Source organism: Mus caroli, chromosome 2 (genome assembly GCF_900094665.2).
Source record: "Mus caroli chromosome 2, CAROLI_EIJ_v1.1, whole genome shotgun sequence".
NCBI lineage: Eukaryota > Metazoa > Chordata > Mammalia > Rodentia > Muridae > Mus > Mus caroli.
The window spans coordinates 80,139,789-80,157,497 of NC_034571.1; the positions used below are offsets into that span (position 1 = coordinate 80,139,789).

Consider the following 17,709-nt stretch of genomic DNA (forward strand, 5'->3'; position numbering starts at 1 on the left):
TTCCTCCCTTCTTCCCTCCCTCCCCCCTCTCTTTTTCTTCCTTTCTTCCTTTCTTCCTTTCTTCCTTTCTTCCTTTCTCCCTTCCTTCCTTCCTTCCTTCCTTTCTTTCTTTCTTTCTTTCTTTCTTTCTTTCTTTCTTTCTTTCTTTCTTTCTTTCTTTCTTTCTTTCTTTCGCTATTATCCACTTGTTAGTGAGTACATATCATGCCTGTTCTTTTGTGTCTGAGTTACCTCACTCAGGATGATACTTTCTAGTTACATCCATTTGCCTACACAACTTAGGATATCCTCATTCTTAATAGCTGAGTAGTATTTCATTGTATAAATAAACCACATTCTCTGTATCCATTCTTCTGTCATGGGGCATCTAGGTTGTGTTCAGCTTCTCATTATCACGAATAAGGCTGCTATGAACATAGTAGAACATGTGCCTCTGTGGCATGGTGGGCCATCTTTTTGGTATATTCTCAAGAGTGGTATAGCTGGGTCTTCAGGTAGATCTATTTCCAATTTTCTGATGAACCTACAGATTGATTTCCAGAGTGGTTGGACCAGTTCCACCAGAAATGGAAGAGTGTTCCTCTTTCTCCATATTCTCTCCAACATGTATTGTCATCTGAATTTTTTATCTTAGCCATTTTGACTGGTATAAGGTGGAATAACAGTATCATTTTAATTTGCATTTCTCTGATCACTAAAGACTTAGAACATTTCTTTAGGTATTTCTCAGCCTATCTAGATTCTTCAGTTGTGAAATGTTGGTTTAGTTCTATACCCCATTTTTTTTTTGATTGAGTCGTTTGGTTTTATGGTGATTAACTTCTTGAGTGTTTTATATATTTTGGATATTAGCCCTCTTATATATTAGCCCTATCAGATGTATCAGTGAATATTTTTTCCCAATCAGTAGGTTGCCAATTTGTCTTATAGACTATGTCCTTTGCCTTACAGAAGCTTTCCAGTTTTATGAGGTCCCATTTATCAATTTTTGATCTTAGATCATGAGCCATTGGAGTTTTGTTTAGGGAATTTCCCCCTTTGCCGGTGAGTTCAAGGCTCTTTCCCAATTTCTCTTCTATTAGATTTAGTGTATCTGGTTTTATCTTGAGGTCCTTGATCCACTTGGACTTGAGCTTTGTACAAGGTGATAAATGTGGGTCTATTTTCATTCTTCTACATACATACAGCCAGTTATTATTGAAGACCAGCCTTAGTCCATGGTGATCTGATAGGATGCATGGTATTATTTCAATCTTCTTGTATCTATTGAGGGTTTTGTGGCCAATTATATGGTCTATTTTGAAGAAGGTACCATGAGGTGCTGAGAAGAAGGTATATTCTTTTCTTTTAGAGTGAAATGTTCTGTCATTGTCACATGTGAGTAAAAATTTTTCATTCTTCACATTTATTAATTTCTTTTTACTTCCTTATTGAATATTTTGAGTGATAGTAGGAGGCTGAGAAGAGGGAAGGTAGCAATTTCTCATTCCTTATCACAGTGTATCTTAGTCAGGATTTCTATTCCTGCACAAACATCATGATCAAGAAACAAATTGGGGAGGAAAGGGTTTATTTGGCTTACATTTCCATAATGCTGTTGATTACCAAAGGATGCAGGACTGGAACTCAAGCAGGTCAGAAAGCAGGAGCTGATGCAGAAGCCATGGAGAGATGGCTTGCTTCCCCTGGCTAGCTAAGCTTGCTCTCTTATAGAACCAAGACTACTAGCCCAGAGATGGTCCCACCCACAAGGGGCCTTTCCTCATTGATCACTAATTGAGAAAATGCCTTATAGTTGGATCTCATGGAGGCGTTTCCTCAACTGAAGCTCCTTTCTCTGTGATAACTCCAGCTGTGTTAAGTTGACACAAAATTAGTCAGTACAATCGACCCCTTGTCAACTTGACACACAAACATATCACTGGTAAGCCTCAACCCCTTGTTTCTTATTCATCCCCAAGATCTAAATAACTTTAAAAGTCCCACAGTCTTTGCAAATTTAAAAATTTTAATCTCTCTTAAAATCCAACGTCTTTACAATTAAAAGTCTCTTAACTGTGGGTTCCACTAGAATACTTCCTTCAAGAGGGAAATGCATCAGGGCACAGACACAATGAAAAGCAAAATCAAACACCAACTGTCCAATGTCTGGGATCCAAATCATGATCTTCTGGGCTCCTCCAAGGGTTTGGGTCACTTCTCCAGCCTTGCCCTTTGTAGCACACACATTGTCTTCTAGGCTCCAGCTGCCTGTACTCCACTGCTGCTGCTGTTCTTGGTGGTCATCTCATGGTACTAGCATCTCCAAAACACTGTCGTCTTCCGCTGTAACTAGGCTTTACCAACAGCCTCTCATAGGCTCTCTTCATTGTGCCAAGCCTCAACTCCTTGGCATGACCCCTTCTCTCCTGGGCCATCAATTGCAACTGAGGCTGCACCTTCACCAATGGCCTTCCATGGCCTATCACAGTGCAGAACCTCAGCTGCTCTGCATGACCCCTTCATGCCTTCAAAACCAGTACCACCTGGGTGACTCTTACACATTACCAAGTCCTACTGTAGCATGAGGTACAACTTGGTTATCTCTGAAACACAGTCTCTGTGCTCTCAGAAAACACTTCCCAGAAGATGTCACCTCAATGATGCTGTTCTCTTCTTAATCACCTCTAATTTCTTAGCTCCAGCTAACCAGCATCAATAGTCTCAGTAAGGCAATGTTTCACTGTTTTACTACTGTTCTGGTATCTTGCTAACAGCTGATTCTTTAGCCCCAGCTAACCAGAACACAGAATCTTCCCAATCAAAATAGCAATGGCCCTGAAAAAAGTCTTTAATTTTCCCTCTGAAATAGCAAAATTTATGAAGAAGCAACAAAAATACTTTATGGTTAGGGGCCATCACAGCATGAGGAACTATATTAAAGAGTAATAATTTTAGGAAGATTAAGAACCACTACATTAAATTAATTCTACTTCAACTCTATGCATAATCTTTTCAAACAGTAATAATTTAACTCAGCTAATTTTGTAATTTAATAACTTAGTTCGAGCTATTTTTAAAAATGCTTGTAAAGCACACACTTCATCTTGAGAGAAATCTCAGAAACCTCAAAGTCCATGAATTATGTCATAATGTTATATCATAATTAAATATTCAACTCATCTTCATAAAAGAAATACTGATTTGTCATATTAAAAACTCCCTTAAGTATCAATTCTTTTTTTCTTTTAAAATTTGTTGTATTTATTACTATTTGCTGATTAAATAAAATAAATGAAGCTATCCTGAGATTAACATATACAGAATATGATCCCAGACAAGTATCAATTCTTAAGTAACTGAAACAATTGGTTCAGGGTGATTACAAGAAGATATAATTCCATTGCTCAAATCCCTTAGGTTATGATGTGTGAATATCCATACCAATTACTATCTTTCCTTAATTAATTCTTTGGGGTATGTCAAACGATAATTTTGGAGATAAAAGCTCAAGGTTATAACTTATATAGAGAAAATTTTCCGAAGCTTTTTGCTTAGTTTGGTAGTGTCTCAGAGAAAATTTTCCTGGGCAAGGTAGGAATGAAATTATGACATTTATATTCACACTTTTGATTTTATATCATTTTGGATATTTATTACAAGCAATGAGTTATCAATAAAGTAGTGCTAATGTCAGTCAAGTGTAATAGTTTGTTGAAATAAGTATGTACTGGGCATTTAGATTAGTCATAAAATACCAAAATTGTATTGGAATTATGCATTTTAATAACCATCTACTACACAAGTAATATTTTAACTATTCACAAATAAAATTATATACTAAATAATTATGCTAGAAGAAACAATAGAATTACCCAACACACTAATACTTTATAATTTCTGTTGAAAAAGTATACACATACGCCCTTCTTTTAATGTCCATAAAATATCCCTATCATGATATCACAAATGAAAAAACAAATTAGAATTTTATTGTTTTATATATAAAAATCTAATGTAGAAATGTAAGCATCTTCTCATTCTGTGATTGGAGAGATTATTATTTATGTGGCTAATATTTTTGGTCTAGCCTATGTTTATAAGATAAATGACTAGAGTTCAATCTATTTTCCTACAAATGAAGTGACTTCTCCTTCCATATGGTAAATTCCATCAAAGAACAAAATATTTCAATTTGCTATCGTGAAATAGCTGTGAATTTAATTGAGTACTAAGCTTTACAAGAAAAACATTGCTCATAGAATATTTAGGTTGTAATTATTTCCATTTTGTATATAAAATCACCAACACATCCAGGACTTTTTCCAAATGGCATTAATTCCTACTTCTATGAAATTTTACTTAAATTTACTCATAAACAAGAGTATAAATTATTCTGAATGTTCATGGTACAGCAATTAAAAGGACTATGTTCTTACTATTATAATGCTAATAAAAAAACTGGATGTGATTACATAGGTGTATAGGCTGTCCTGAAAACATGAAAATAATGAGATTGATTAGATTTATATATGAGGGAGGTATGTACAAAATAACACAAAAAGAAATTTAAACTGTATTAGTTTTTATAAAACAGATAGATTGGGAAGCAAAAGAAGTTCAGAGACAAGGACAGATGCAGCAAAGATTTACTCATAGATATATAATTCATATAGGATTCATTATATACAAACCTATATCCAGAAGAATGAAAAGCAAAGTAAAAGGGGAATTTCTAGAAATATGAAGAGGATTATTTTATAACTTGCTTTAGATGTCATGTTTTAAGAAAACATGATTTTAAGAAAAACAAGATTTTTAGCTATCATTACTTTTCATCTCCATAACTACCATGTTTCTGCAGCTTGACACACAGACCCAGATCTCAGGAGATGCCCCACACAAACAGCACTAAAATCACTGAATTCATTTTACTGGGGCTCACAGATCGCCCAGAACTCCAGCCTCTTCTCTTTGTCCTGTTTCTGTTTGTTTATATTGTCACAGTCTTAGGTAACATGGGCATGATGGCTCTGATTAGACTGGATTCCCGCCTTCACAAGCCTATGTACTTCTTCCTCAGTAACTTGGCATTTGTGGATCTGTGTTATACCTCAACAGCCACCCCACAGATGTTGACCAATTTCTTATCAGACAAGAAGACAATTTCCTTCATTGGCTGCTTTATCCAGTGCTACCTTTTCATTGCCCTTCTCCTTACAGAGTTTTATATGCTGGCAGCCATGGCCTATGACCNCTATGTGGCCATNTGCAACCCTCTGCGTTACAGTGTGAAAATGTCCAGGCGAGTCTGCATCTGCTTGGCCATGTGTCCTTACATCTATGGCTTCTCAGATGGACTATTCCAAGCCATCTTGACCTTCAGTATGACCTTCTGTAAATCCAATGTCATCAACCACTTCTACTGTGCTGACCCACCACTTATTAAGCTATCTTGCTCTGATACTTACAAAAAAGAACATGCCATGTTAATATCAGCNNGNTTTAANCTNTCCANCTCCCTNACAATCATCCTGNTGTCCTATGCCTTCATTATTGCTGCTATCTTAAGGATCAAATCAGCTGAAGGAAGGCGCAAGGCATTCTCTACTTGTGGTTCCCACATGATGGCTGTCACATTGTTTTATGGGACTCTCTTCTGCATGTATGTAAGACCACCTACAGACAAGACTGTTGAAGAATCCAAAATAATAGCTGTCTTCTACACCTTTGTGAGTCCTCTGCTGAATCCATTGATCTACAGTCTGAGGAATAAAGATGTAAAGCAGGCCTTGAAAATAATACTCAGGCAAAAAGTTATCAGGACAGCATTGATACCTCCACCTTCCAACAAACTGCAGCATTAAGTTCCTGAGAAATTTATTTGTGTTTTGATAGTTTTTTCTATTCTCTATGGCCATGTCCTAATAATATGTTCTGTGTATTGAAATAAATCACCTGGCATAATTTTTGTCTCATTTTATAGCCTGTACTTCATGGACCAATAATAGTTAATATTCACAGTCAGTTTGATTAGATTGAAAATCACCTAGGAGTCTTTCTCTTTTGTATAGATACATCTAGAGAGTTTAACCCTAGGAAAAATGTACTTGTTGAAAGTACACCTAACCATCTCCTTTCCTGGTGTCATGAACTCCATGAAAATGAACAGAGGAAGGCACATTCTACTCATGCTTCCTGAGTGTGAACACACGGTGACAAATGTACCTCTCTCCTGCCTCTATATCTTCCTACTTCAGTGACTAAATGTTTTTAAATAATGTCTGAAATAAGTCCTTCTTCTCTTATGTTACATCTGTGAGATGTTTTCTCATAGCAAAGAGCACAGCAATTGATGTAAACTAGTAGCATCGATATCACTGCAGCACATATTAAAACACTGAATCACATTCCACCTCAGATCTGTGTGTTCATATCCATGTTGTAGACAGTTCCCTAGATTAATCAGCAGATCATATTTGAAAAGGGATTATTCAGGGTAAATACTTCTGAATGGTAGCCTTCTGCTTGCATCCCTGCTGTGAACTTGTTTAAAGGAGTCAACAGGACATATTGGTTCTCTGCTAAATACCATTCAGTGATAAGATCTTTCAGTCTTTTTGCTGAAGGATTTTAAGAAATAATGTTGCATCTGTACTACTCCACCTACTTACAAGTCAAAACGAGAAAACGCATCCTGATAGTGATTTTTGTTGCTCACTGATGTGCTTCTGTAGAGAAGGAGTTGTGCAAGTAGCATGAAACTGATCGGTCATACTTTTGTATATGTAAAGAATTCCATGTTTTGTAAGCCTACTGTCTATTAAGATTCAGGTTGGGAGATTACTTTTAGTTTCATCTTCATCTGACAGTTTAGAAGATGTTGGTCTGAGAGTAATGGCTACAATCAGAAAGGGGAACACAAAAAACAAAACAAACAAACAAACAAACAAACAAACAAAAAACCCCAGGAGGCAGTAAGCCATAGCAGACAGTGAGGCTCTTGCATTGACTGGTCCTTTTCTTACTAACACCTTTTAGAATAGTAATGTTTGTTTTATTCTTCATAACACATGGCAGTGAATAAAGCAGTTGTGTTGGCAGTACAAAATATCAAAGCTTCACGATCAGATGAACAAATCGAGCAATCCAGATCTTTCTTTCAGAATGTTTTATTGCCTAGGGAACTGAATATATCAACAGCCCTATTTCACCATAAAAATAAGATAAACCATATGATCTTCATGTAATCTTCCAGTTCTATATTAAGTAATGATTCCTTAAGATAAGTACATGTTTTGTTATTGTTCATCTAGATTGACCTTGGCTACTTCATTTTATAATTCACATAGTCCCATCGAAGAAAACATAATTTCTTATAAATATTTTGTAAAATTCTCCAACACTCAAGTTAAGATTATACATGCAAATCAGTGTTCAATATAATTCAGGACTATAAGTTCATGTTATGTCTTATGTCATATTGTTTAGTCCATAATTGTTTGTTTCAAGAATACTTTCTAGTACATGTAAATGTAAGTTTCTGCTTCGTCCTGAAAATTAGTCTGTCTTAGTGACTTTAGTATGTTTATTTATTTCATAGATTCTATAATATTTTCATATATCATCTGTAAGTAAAACTGTTTAATTTCCTTCCATTTCATTCATTTATTCCTTACTTGTTGAACATCCTTATCCTAGAAGGACAACTTTGTGAAGAGGTAGATGAATGTCTATTCTTGTGCCCCATTACTGGGGATAATTCTGACCTGTCCAGCAGGTCCAGTTATTGGAGGATCTTGAGGGGACCTTCTCCTAATAACCAAATGGGGGGTAGAGAGAGACGAGGGCCTTGTGCGAATAACGACACGGAAACCGTTCTGGATTGCATCAAGGCCCCAATATTTTGAGAAAGGCCCAAGGCTTAAATGCACAAGCAAAAGGGGAAGTACAGATACTTATCAGTGGGAGGGGTGGAGCAATACAAGCAAAAGGAGAAGTACTTATGGGAGGGGGGAATAGAAATTCTTTCTTTTGGCAGCTACACGGGGAAGCAGGAACTTGGTGATATCAGGGTGTGGTCAGGACATCGGCAATGACTTAGGACTGGAACATTCTGTGGTTCTCGGAATCGGTGTGTCAGTGGCCCGCTTTTGACCCTTTTCTTCTCAGGGGGAGAGGCCCAATTTAGAGATCAGGACAATAGTGTTGTCTTAATAGCTCCCAACATAATTCATATATGCCTAGTGTATGGAGTTGGCTACATATTTGTAATTTTCATTCTTTATTTTTATTGTATACCATATATTACATTAATAAGGACATTGTCATTTAAGTATTTATTTTATGTTGAGGATACTTTACTTTTTTTTTTTTTTTTTTTTTTTTTTTTTTTTTTAAAAAAGGGTTTCTCTGTGTAGCCCTGGCTGTCCTGGAACTCACTTTGTAGACCAGGCTGGCCTCGAACTCAGAAATCGCCCTGCCTCTGCCTCCCGAGTGCTGGGACTAAAGGCGTGCGCCACCACGCCCAGCGGACATGCAATTTTTAAAATTTATTTTTACATTTATTTTATGTGTTTGAGTGTTGAATTGAGTGTAAACAGTCANCTGCCTCTGCCTCCCGAGTGCTGGGACTAAAGGCGTGCGCCACCACGCCCAGCGGACATGCAATTTTTAAAATTTATTTTTACATTTATTTTATGGCTTTTCAAGACAGGGTTTCTCTGTGTAGCCCTGGCTGTCCTAGAACTCACTCTATAGACCAAGCTGGCCTCAAACTCAGAAATCGCCCTGCCTCTGCCTCCTAAGTGCTGGGATTACATCTCTCCTGCATTTTACCATTTGTCATTCTTTCTTCTGTCCATTAGTTCTCATTGAGACTTCAGAACACTATTCATCGTGTAAATTTGAGTTCATAATACACACACACATACACATTGTGTATATACACATATATACACATATATACACATATGACTTTACCTATTGCTTCTTTGCTGACACACCTCACCCTTCATAAGTTTAGAAAATTGGAATAAAATTGATAAATTTATGATTATTCTCATTTTTTTTAGTTTATGAGGAATTTTTCCATATAATTTGTTTCCTTGACAGAAAATCAAATCTGAATGTATTACTTATTAATACTTGCTGCCTTGAAATCCTGCTGAAAAATTTTAATATGTTTAGGAGATGTCTATACTGTATAACTTTGTTTTCTATTAATTTTATTAAGTTTAATTATATGATATTGGTGTTCTAATAAATCATTAAGACAATAAAATTATTAGTTTTACAATATGACTACTTCATTTTTTCATAATTGTGAGATTTACAGTACAAAATTCCAGCTTTGAAAGAATCATAAAAAAAACAAAGTCCATGAATTATGTCAAAACATAATGCCACTACTAATTGTTCAAATTATTTTCTTGTAAGAAATATTGATTCATAACAAAATATCCTCTGAGAATCAATTTTAAACACATGAAATACATAGCTCAATATAAATACAAGGTGATGCAATTCCATTGCTCAAATCCCATGGTTCTATTGAATATGTGTCTAAAGCAATTACTATGATTATTTAATTATTTCTTTGGGGTCTGTTAAAAATACTTTGGGAATAAGCTCACTAAGTTACAAATAGGGCATGAATCATTTTAAGCTGTTCCTTGGTTGGAACTCTAATGTTTCTGTGAGAAGTTTTCCTGAATTCAGGTAGGAACGAATATCATGACCTTTGTATTTCTATTTTATTTCTGTTTCAGTTTGAATAGTCATCATGAGGAATCAATGTCAACAAAACTTACTGAACAGTAGTCTAGGGTTTTATCTTGCTGACACAAGTGAGTATGTGTGTGTTTACTTAGATTGCTTACTGAAAAATATTAATATTTTATTGAAACTATATGTTTGTGATAACCACTCTTTGTTGCCAAATTGTATTTCAATATTTCAATAATTAGTTCAAAAATTAATGCCACATGAAAGAAATAAATTGTTCATTGCACTGATATTACCAGAATATGTTTACAGAAAGTTCTCTAATACCTAAAAAGCACTGTCATCAAAAATTAATGGGAAAGAAGAGGAACGATGGAAATAAGGGAGGGCTTAAAGGGAGGAAAGAGAATGGAAGAATGAAATAATTATATTGCAATCTTAAAAATAAAATAATTCATAAGAATCAAAGAAAAGAAAGATACATTATTTTGAAATTTATTCTTTCTTTGAAATTTTAAATATTATAGATATTTTAAAATTTACCTGTAAATTATTGAAGAGAGAAAATTGGGATCAATGTTAATGTATCTAATAAGTACACAAGAAAATATGAGTTTAGAACTGGTAGATTCAAAATTGAAAGGTAGGTTTGGTAGAAATTTCAGGTACTTTGAAAACTGCTCAATGTCTGACACTGAACATGTGCTAACTCCAAATATCATGAAAAGAATGTGACTCTGCCATAAGAGATGTTATTATGATTTAAGTGAATTCTTAAAAGAGTTTCACTAACAACATAGAGGATTATATGAATCTCCATTTTCTAATGTGCCCTAGAAGTCACAGTCATTCATTGTTACGTGGTAACATATAGTGTCCTCTTATTTGAGAAGCATGGCAGAGGAAAACTAGGAGAGAAGGGATTTCAAATTTGAATGGATTTCAATCCATGATGGTAAAGCATACAAGAACAGTGTACACTCCCAGGAGGTTAATAGGAACCATAGCTATCTGGCTTATCCATCTCTATTCTTATTTTCTAACTTACATTATCATTTTATTTTTTAAGATTTATTACACACACACACACACACACACACACACACACACACACACACACACACACACATATATATATATATATATATATATATATATATATATATATATATATATATATATATATATATATATATGAGTAGCCTGTCATTGTCTGCAGACACACCAGAAGAGGGTGTCTGATCCCATGAAAGATAGTTGTGAGCCATCATGTGGTTGCTGGAAATTTAACACAGGGCCTTTAGAAGAGCAGAGAGTGCTCTTAATGACCAAGCCATCTGTCTTCTGTATATCTCTATGCTCAGCCAGGTAGTTAGGTGCCCAATGACTAGACTTCTAATTAATAAACTATTATCTCTTTTTTCCTCTATCCCTTTCCTTAACTAAAATTTCTAGTATTCTCCCACTTCATCCAATTTATATGACAAAATCACAGCTTTTGTGCAAGAAATTGTATGCTCATGAAATAGTGAGTTAAGAGTTCTAGGCTACTCTGCTACAATGAAATTTTCATATAGACCAGTTCCAAAGGAGATGATATGTACATTTCAACTAGTAGTATTTCAGATGCCAACAAAACTTGTAAATCTGATTTTATAGATATAATTATGTTTTTGATTATTGTTGATTGTGATATTTGTCTTTCTAATTAGTAGGATGAAAACTAGTCACTCAAAATTTCATCCATATATTCACAATGCATAATGACTTACTACAACAGTCTTTTCTATTTAAAAGCAATCTGTACAATTTTCCAAATACTGCAATTAATTTTATTTTCCTATAGAATATAAACATATATGAAAATTAAATTATCTATTTTTATATTTTCAATCTAGATAGAAGTAAGTTAATATAGAGCAAGTAAAATTTTGTGATGGGATACACTTCTATTTTATTTGATTTCATAAACAACATACATGTTTCAAAACTTTATCAGTATTCATGTTGACAACTAGTTACTAAATTTTAGATTATCAATGTCATAAGGAAAGGGCTATTTATAGGGATGTCTGCTGTCTACTGTTTTCTATCATGATATCTTTTTAATACTTGTAATAAACATTGAATAGCTTCTATTTCAATTGAAAGTTTCCAGTGAAATATAGTAAAATGGCCATTCTACCAAAGGCAATCTATAGATTCAATGCAATCCCCATCAAAATCCCAAAACAATTCTTTAAAGACAGGGAATGTCTCCATATGAAATGTTCAAATTTCTTAAGTGTTCTTCTACTCTTGTGCTACTAGACAATACTTAAAAATGCCTCAAACCCCAGATCAGCCCCATTATTCCTCAATGTCTATCCTTATTTTTAAACACAAATACCTACTTAGATAAAATGTATACTACTCATCTATGACAATAAACTATAATTTTCTACACCCTCTTTGTACGACATCAACCACCCTTTTCAAAGCAAGCCCCATTATTGGTTATGTTGGGGTTTTTTGTTTGTTTGTTTGTTTTCTTCTTCAGTACTTGTGTTCTAGTTCACAGTCATTTGTGTATTAGGTTATTTTAATTAAGTATGCAGCATTCTGAGAGCACCATCAACATAATTTGTACTATTGTTTGATTCAGCTATCATGAACAGCTTATATATTTAAAATATACAGCTGGTGAGTTTGGCACTATATTCAATTACTGTATCATAGTAGAACAAGTCTGCAGATTTCTATTGTATGCCTTGATTGAGGACAGATTGAAATATAAAAATAATTTCTAAGAATATTTTGGTAGAGTTTGCTGAAAATAATGGATTCTAATATTTAAAACCATAACCTCACAGTATATTAGAACTTGGGACTCCCATTAGCATAAAGTAAGGATTCCACCACATAGTCAGAATAACTGTTTTTACACAGAAACTATTCTTTAGCTCATTTCAGTTGATTCTTATGCCCCCACCTTGCTTACTGTGATTGATTGAATTAAATAACTATGATAACCAATTGAACTTTCTATTCTATACCATCTATTTTTAAAACTTTAAATAGGCTAAATATAACACCAAAATCCATAATTAAAATACACTATAGAGGTTTCCAACCAGATTGTTGTTGTATTTATTCACTAGAGAAGATACTGACTTGATATTATCTGAAAATGCAATTTGTTAATTTCAAAAGCACATTCTGCCTTCTGTACTAACAATAACTAGAGCTCCTTTCATTATTTTTTGCTTTACTATTAAAAAGAGAGTTGGACTTATTCTCTATGCAATTAGAAAACTTAAATTCAAATTTCTGCTCACTACAAGAACATATTGCCAAATTTTGTCATGTGTGGTGAAACATGTGATTGGGGGGAACAAATGAAAATATAAATTTATAAAAAAATGAACATGCAACCTAATTATTGGTGTTTAAATTTTCCTTTCTGTGTGTGATACCGACTGCTGTATGAAAACCCTTTAGTTAGTAACTCATGTAGATCTTTGTTATCCCCAGTTTTAAAATTCATCATTTTGTATTTCAACAGAGAGATTATATTATGGCACCCTAAGATTATAGTTGAAAAGTTGATCCTGGCAGAACTTACTTCTGGTATCTTTAATTCTGTGCTTTCTTGCTTTCTTTCTTTTTGACACATGGGAATTAAGTTTTCCAAAGTAAGGCTTCTAGATATACAAACAGTGTGAGTAACTGGTAAATCTCTCCTAATTTATTAAGAAGGAGACTACGGTTTCATAACAAACTATAATGTGCACTTGGAACTTTATCCCAGCCTATTACTGGATCATGATTACCTCCTTCATCTCAAAGCAGTTTGGTAAAGTGTGATCCTGTCTGGGTGGGCATGATCTGCACCCGTGCTGCCAGATAATTAGGAATATGTGTGATCTACTTAAGAATGCCAACCTAGGCTGAGGAGATAGCTCAGTGGGTAAAACACCTGCCTTAACCACCTTACCACATGTATATGGAAAATTTGTTCCCTAGAATTCACTTAAATTGGTTGTGGTGACATGTGTCTGTAAACTTCAGTGTTCCAGTGTTGATATGGGAAGCAGAGACACAATAGAATTCTGAGAAGCAAATGTGTCAGATTATTTAATAAAAAGAGATGCTGAAACCCTGCCCCAAATGATATGGAAGGCAAGGACATGGACACACACACACACACACACACACACACACACACACACACACCCATACACACACATCCATACATACAGAAAACAAAAGGTTGTTTTGGTTGTTTTTTTTGTTTTTTGTTTTTTTTTTGGTTGTTGTTGGATTTTTTGATTTTTTTGCTTTTTGTTTTTTGTTTTTTGTTTGGTTTTTTGTTTTTGGTTTTTTGTTTTTGGTTTTGTCAAGACAGGGTTTCTTTGTGTAGCCCTGGCTGTCCTGGAACTCACTTTGTAGACCAGGCTGGCCTCGGAATAAGAAATCTGTCTGCCTCTGCCTCCTGAGTGCTGAGATTAAAGGCATGCACCACCACGTCCAGCACGGTATTTGTTTTTTTATAGATTGGAAAATCCAGTGTACTAACTCTGATATTCTCAGGCCTTAGCAATATCTGTGTGTGGATGAATAATAAGAGAGTGTTAGGGAAAAAGAGAGAAAATGTCTAACATGCATCTCATTTACCTTTCTTTAACTCATCTAAGTGAACATGCTGGCACCTAAGAAAATGGTCAGAGGCAATTACTCAATGGTGACTGAATTTATTCTCTTGGGATTAACTGATCGTCCAGAGCTGCAGCCTTTGCTTTTTGTGCTCTTCCTGGTGATCTATCTGATCACTGTGGGAGGGAATCTTGGCATGATGGTGTTGATCAGGATAGATTCCCGCCTGCATACCCCTATGTACTATTTTCTTGCCAGTTTGTCATGTTTGGATTTGTGCTATTCTACCAATGTGACTCCCAAGATGCTGGTGAACTTTTTATCAGAGAAGAAAACCATTTCATATGCTGCGTGTTTAGTCCAGTGTTATTTTTTCATTGCTATGGTGATTACTGAATATTACATGTTAGCTGTGATGGCCTATGACAGGTATATGGCCATCTGTAACCCTTTGCTTTACAGTAGCAAGATGTCCAAAGGGGTATGTGTGCGTCTGATTGCTGGTCCCTATATCTATGGCTTCCTTAGTGGCCTGATGGAAACCATGTGGACATATCGCTTGACCTTCTGTGGCTCCAATATCATCAACCACTTCTACTGCGCTGACCCTCCACTCATCAGACTCTCCTGCTCTGACACATTCATTAAGGAAACATCAATGTTTGTAGTAGCAGGATTTAACCTCTCCAATTCCCTGTTCATAATCCTCATTTCCTACCTGTTCATTCTCATTGCCATCTTGAGGATGCGTTCTGCTGAAGGTAGGCGCAAAGCCTTTTCCACCTGTGGATCTCATCTGGTGGCAGTGACTGTGTTTTATGGGACGCTATTCTGCATGTATGTTAGACCTCCCACAGATAAGTCAGTGGAGCAGTCCAAAATTATTGCTGTGTTCTATACTTTCGTAAGTCCCATGTTGAACCCCATCATTTATAGTCTGAGGAATAAGGATGTGAAACATGCTTTTTGGAAGCTGGTCAGAAGAAATGTGCTTTCAAAGTAAAACCATCCTGTCTTTATAAGTTAAATAAAAGTTTTGTTTATGAAAATGGCATTCAACTTTTTGTAGAAATTCACTTTATACACAAGATGAAAATTCATTTTCTTTTATTCAACATATATAATATAAAGGTATAAAAGATAAACAGTTTACATACTGTGAGGAAGTAAAATGCATGTGTAAATGTGGGAGACTATTAATCTTTTGTTACACACTTTTACAGTCATGTCTTTATATATTAGTTTTACACTATAAAATTATACATTTTTACAGTAGGATATCCAGTTATAGTATAAACCTAAAAGAGAAAGAGTGTACTAATTCTGCCCTCCAGCTTCATCTTTGATTTGTAACACGCAGACTACTAGCAGTATTCAAATCTTTTAGAAAAAGGAATTATATATCCACAAATAAATGTAGACACAAAATTGGCAGAACACATTTTGAAGGGCAAAGATTTTGATTTCTTGCAAAAGTGACACTGTTGTATATTACAAGATTATTGGTAGTTGTACTGGGATTGTATATTACAGGACTCTCAGTAGGTGGGCTTATTAGTCTCACTCACCACCTTCAGTGTTGATGCATTCCATTTCCTTACTTCCTCCTACTTGTAAGAATCACTTTCAGTCAAACACTTCTCTGCCAAAACAGCACACTCGAGCCATCATATGGGTGTGAAGTACTTACCCCATGTCCTCTGTAAGATCTAAATTTATGTTTAAACTGCTGAGCAACCTTTCCAGATGCTTTGTATTAACTCTAGATCCAGACACTCGAGAAGTCTTTCCACAAAGCAATATGGATATCGTGTGGCTTTATAAACCTTTTTTGTAGAATTTACTAGTGATATTCAACATTCCTAGAGCTAAAAATCTTTGACACATTTCCTTCCTTATTTTTCTAATAATCTATCAGTTTCAGAATGGATTGAATATTTGATATTTGTGCCGTAGTTTAAATATGACTCACTATTTTTCTGTACCATGAATAGAACAATTTATCATTTTAGAATGAGACATCTCCCTTCTTTTGTAAGTATTTATTATGTTAAAGAACCCAATATTTTTTACTTAAGTTATTTTTTGGTAAATTTGCTGTGCTGTGGGCAAAGAACAATAACCAGTGTTTACTAATTCATTATGGGTATGAATTGCACCTAGTATCAAGAGAGTGAAAACTAGGAGTCTTGAAATAGTTTATATTGTAGAAATTCTAACACTGTAAGAGAATAAAAGCAGGTGATACAATTTGCTAGGTGTTATAATACAAAAAAAAAAATGCCCAAGTGCTTATGTAGTGGAAGAAGTGTTAATTCCTTCTCAATATACTAAAGTCAACTCTTTGGCCAAGGCCCAAACTTGCTGTGTTTCACCAGGCAGGTATTGGGCCATCAATTTGAAACTGCATTTGTTGTTTGGATATTAACAGAAAAGAGAGCCCACAGAATGTCCTTATTCTTCTCACTAGATATATTCTTTCTTCTTTATTTTTCAAAGTTTTCTGTTTAGTGCTACACAAAAGTGACATTTTCAGTTTACTCATTCTATATTATGCCATACAATTATTTATGCCAAGGGATATAACTCAAATAGCTCTACTTTGAATGTCATATTTTTAATACATTCTTTTAAAAATGGATTTTACAATATATACTAGTTTGGTTGATTCTCCTTAAAAACTTATAGATACTGCTATGTAAACTGACATTTAATTTTGTAAAACCAGTCACTTTATTATTCCTATTTTTTCAGATCTCAGGGCCTATGCATGCTCTATACTGCATTGTGAAGACACAGATGATGGTACATATAATATTATAAACATAATATATATTTTATGTTAGATGCCTTATGAACTGATGTGAAAACACTTGCACATATCCATACATGCTCATATGAAGAAGAGAATGAATGTACATTTTAAAATTCATAACATCTGTTTATTTGCATGTGCCAGCAGCAAATCCCAGGACCTTGTTTTCTCCTTCATAACATTAGTGAGTCACACTATCATGGCTAGTTGCTTTTGAACGTGCTTCACATGTATCTGGCTGCCAATAAATGCACTGAAAATCGAATTATGTCATAGCCTAGTTGGGGTTTTTGTTGTTGTTTTTGTTGTTGTTGTTTGTTTGTTTTGGTTTTGAGAACCAGTAATGGAGAAAATCAATGTATTTTGTCACAGTGTGAATTCTCAGACCAAATTAAACTAGATTTTAATATAGACCACATTGTCATCCAGAATGTTCTGAGGAGTATATACAGGGACATATTTCATCAGAAATACAGGGCTTTTTCTACACTGTAGGCCAGATATTTTCTTGGATGTTTAATACTACCTAATAAATATGAGGAAGTAATATAATC

At 34.7% G+C, this 17,709-nt stretch overlaps 2 protein-coding genes across 2 annotated transcripts; both read left to right on the forward strand.

Moving 5' to 3' along the window:
• Positions 1–4,845: 4,845 nt before the first annotated feature.
• On the forward strand, positions 4,846–5,893 carry LOC110289463 (olfactory receptor 5M11-like). Its single transcript, XM_021155675.1, has one exon. It carries the CDS (start codon positions 4,872–4,874, stop codon positions 5,844–5,846), a length of 975 nt encoding a protein of 324 aa, XP_021011334.1. The 5' UTR covers positions 4,846–4,871; the 3' UTR covers positions 5,847–5,893.
• A 3,778-nt stretch (positions 5,894–9,671) lies between these two features.
• LOC110289552 (olfactory receptor 1030) lies at positions 9,672–15,343 on the forward strand. Its single transcript, XM_021155816.1, has 2 exons — positions 9,672–9,699; positions 14,382–15,343. Exon 2 carries the CDS (start codon positions 14,387–14,389, stop codon positions 15,341–15,343), a length of 957 nt encoding a protein of 318 aa, XP_021011475.1. The 5' UTR covers positions 9,672–9,699; positions 14,382–14,386.
• Positions 15,344–17,709: the final 2,366 nt, after the last annotated feature.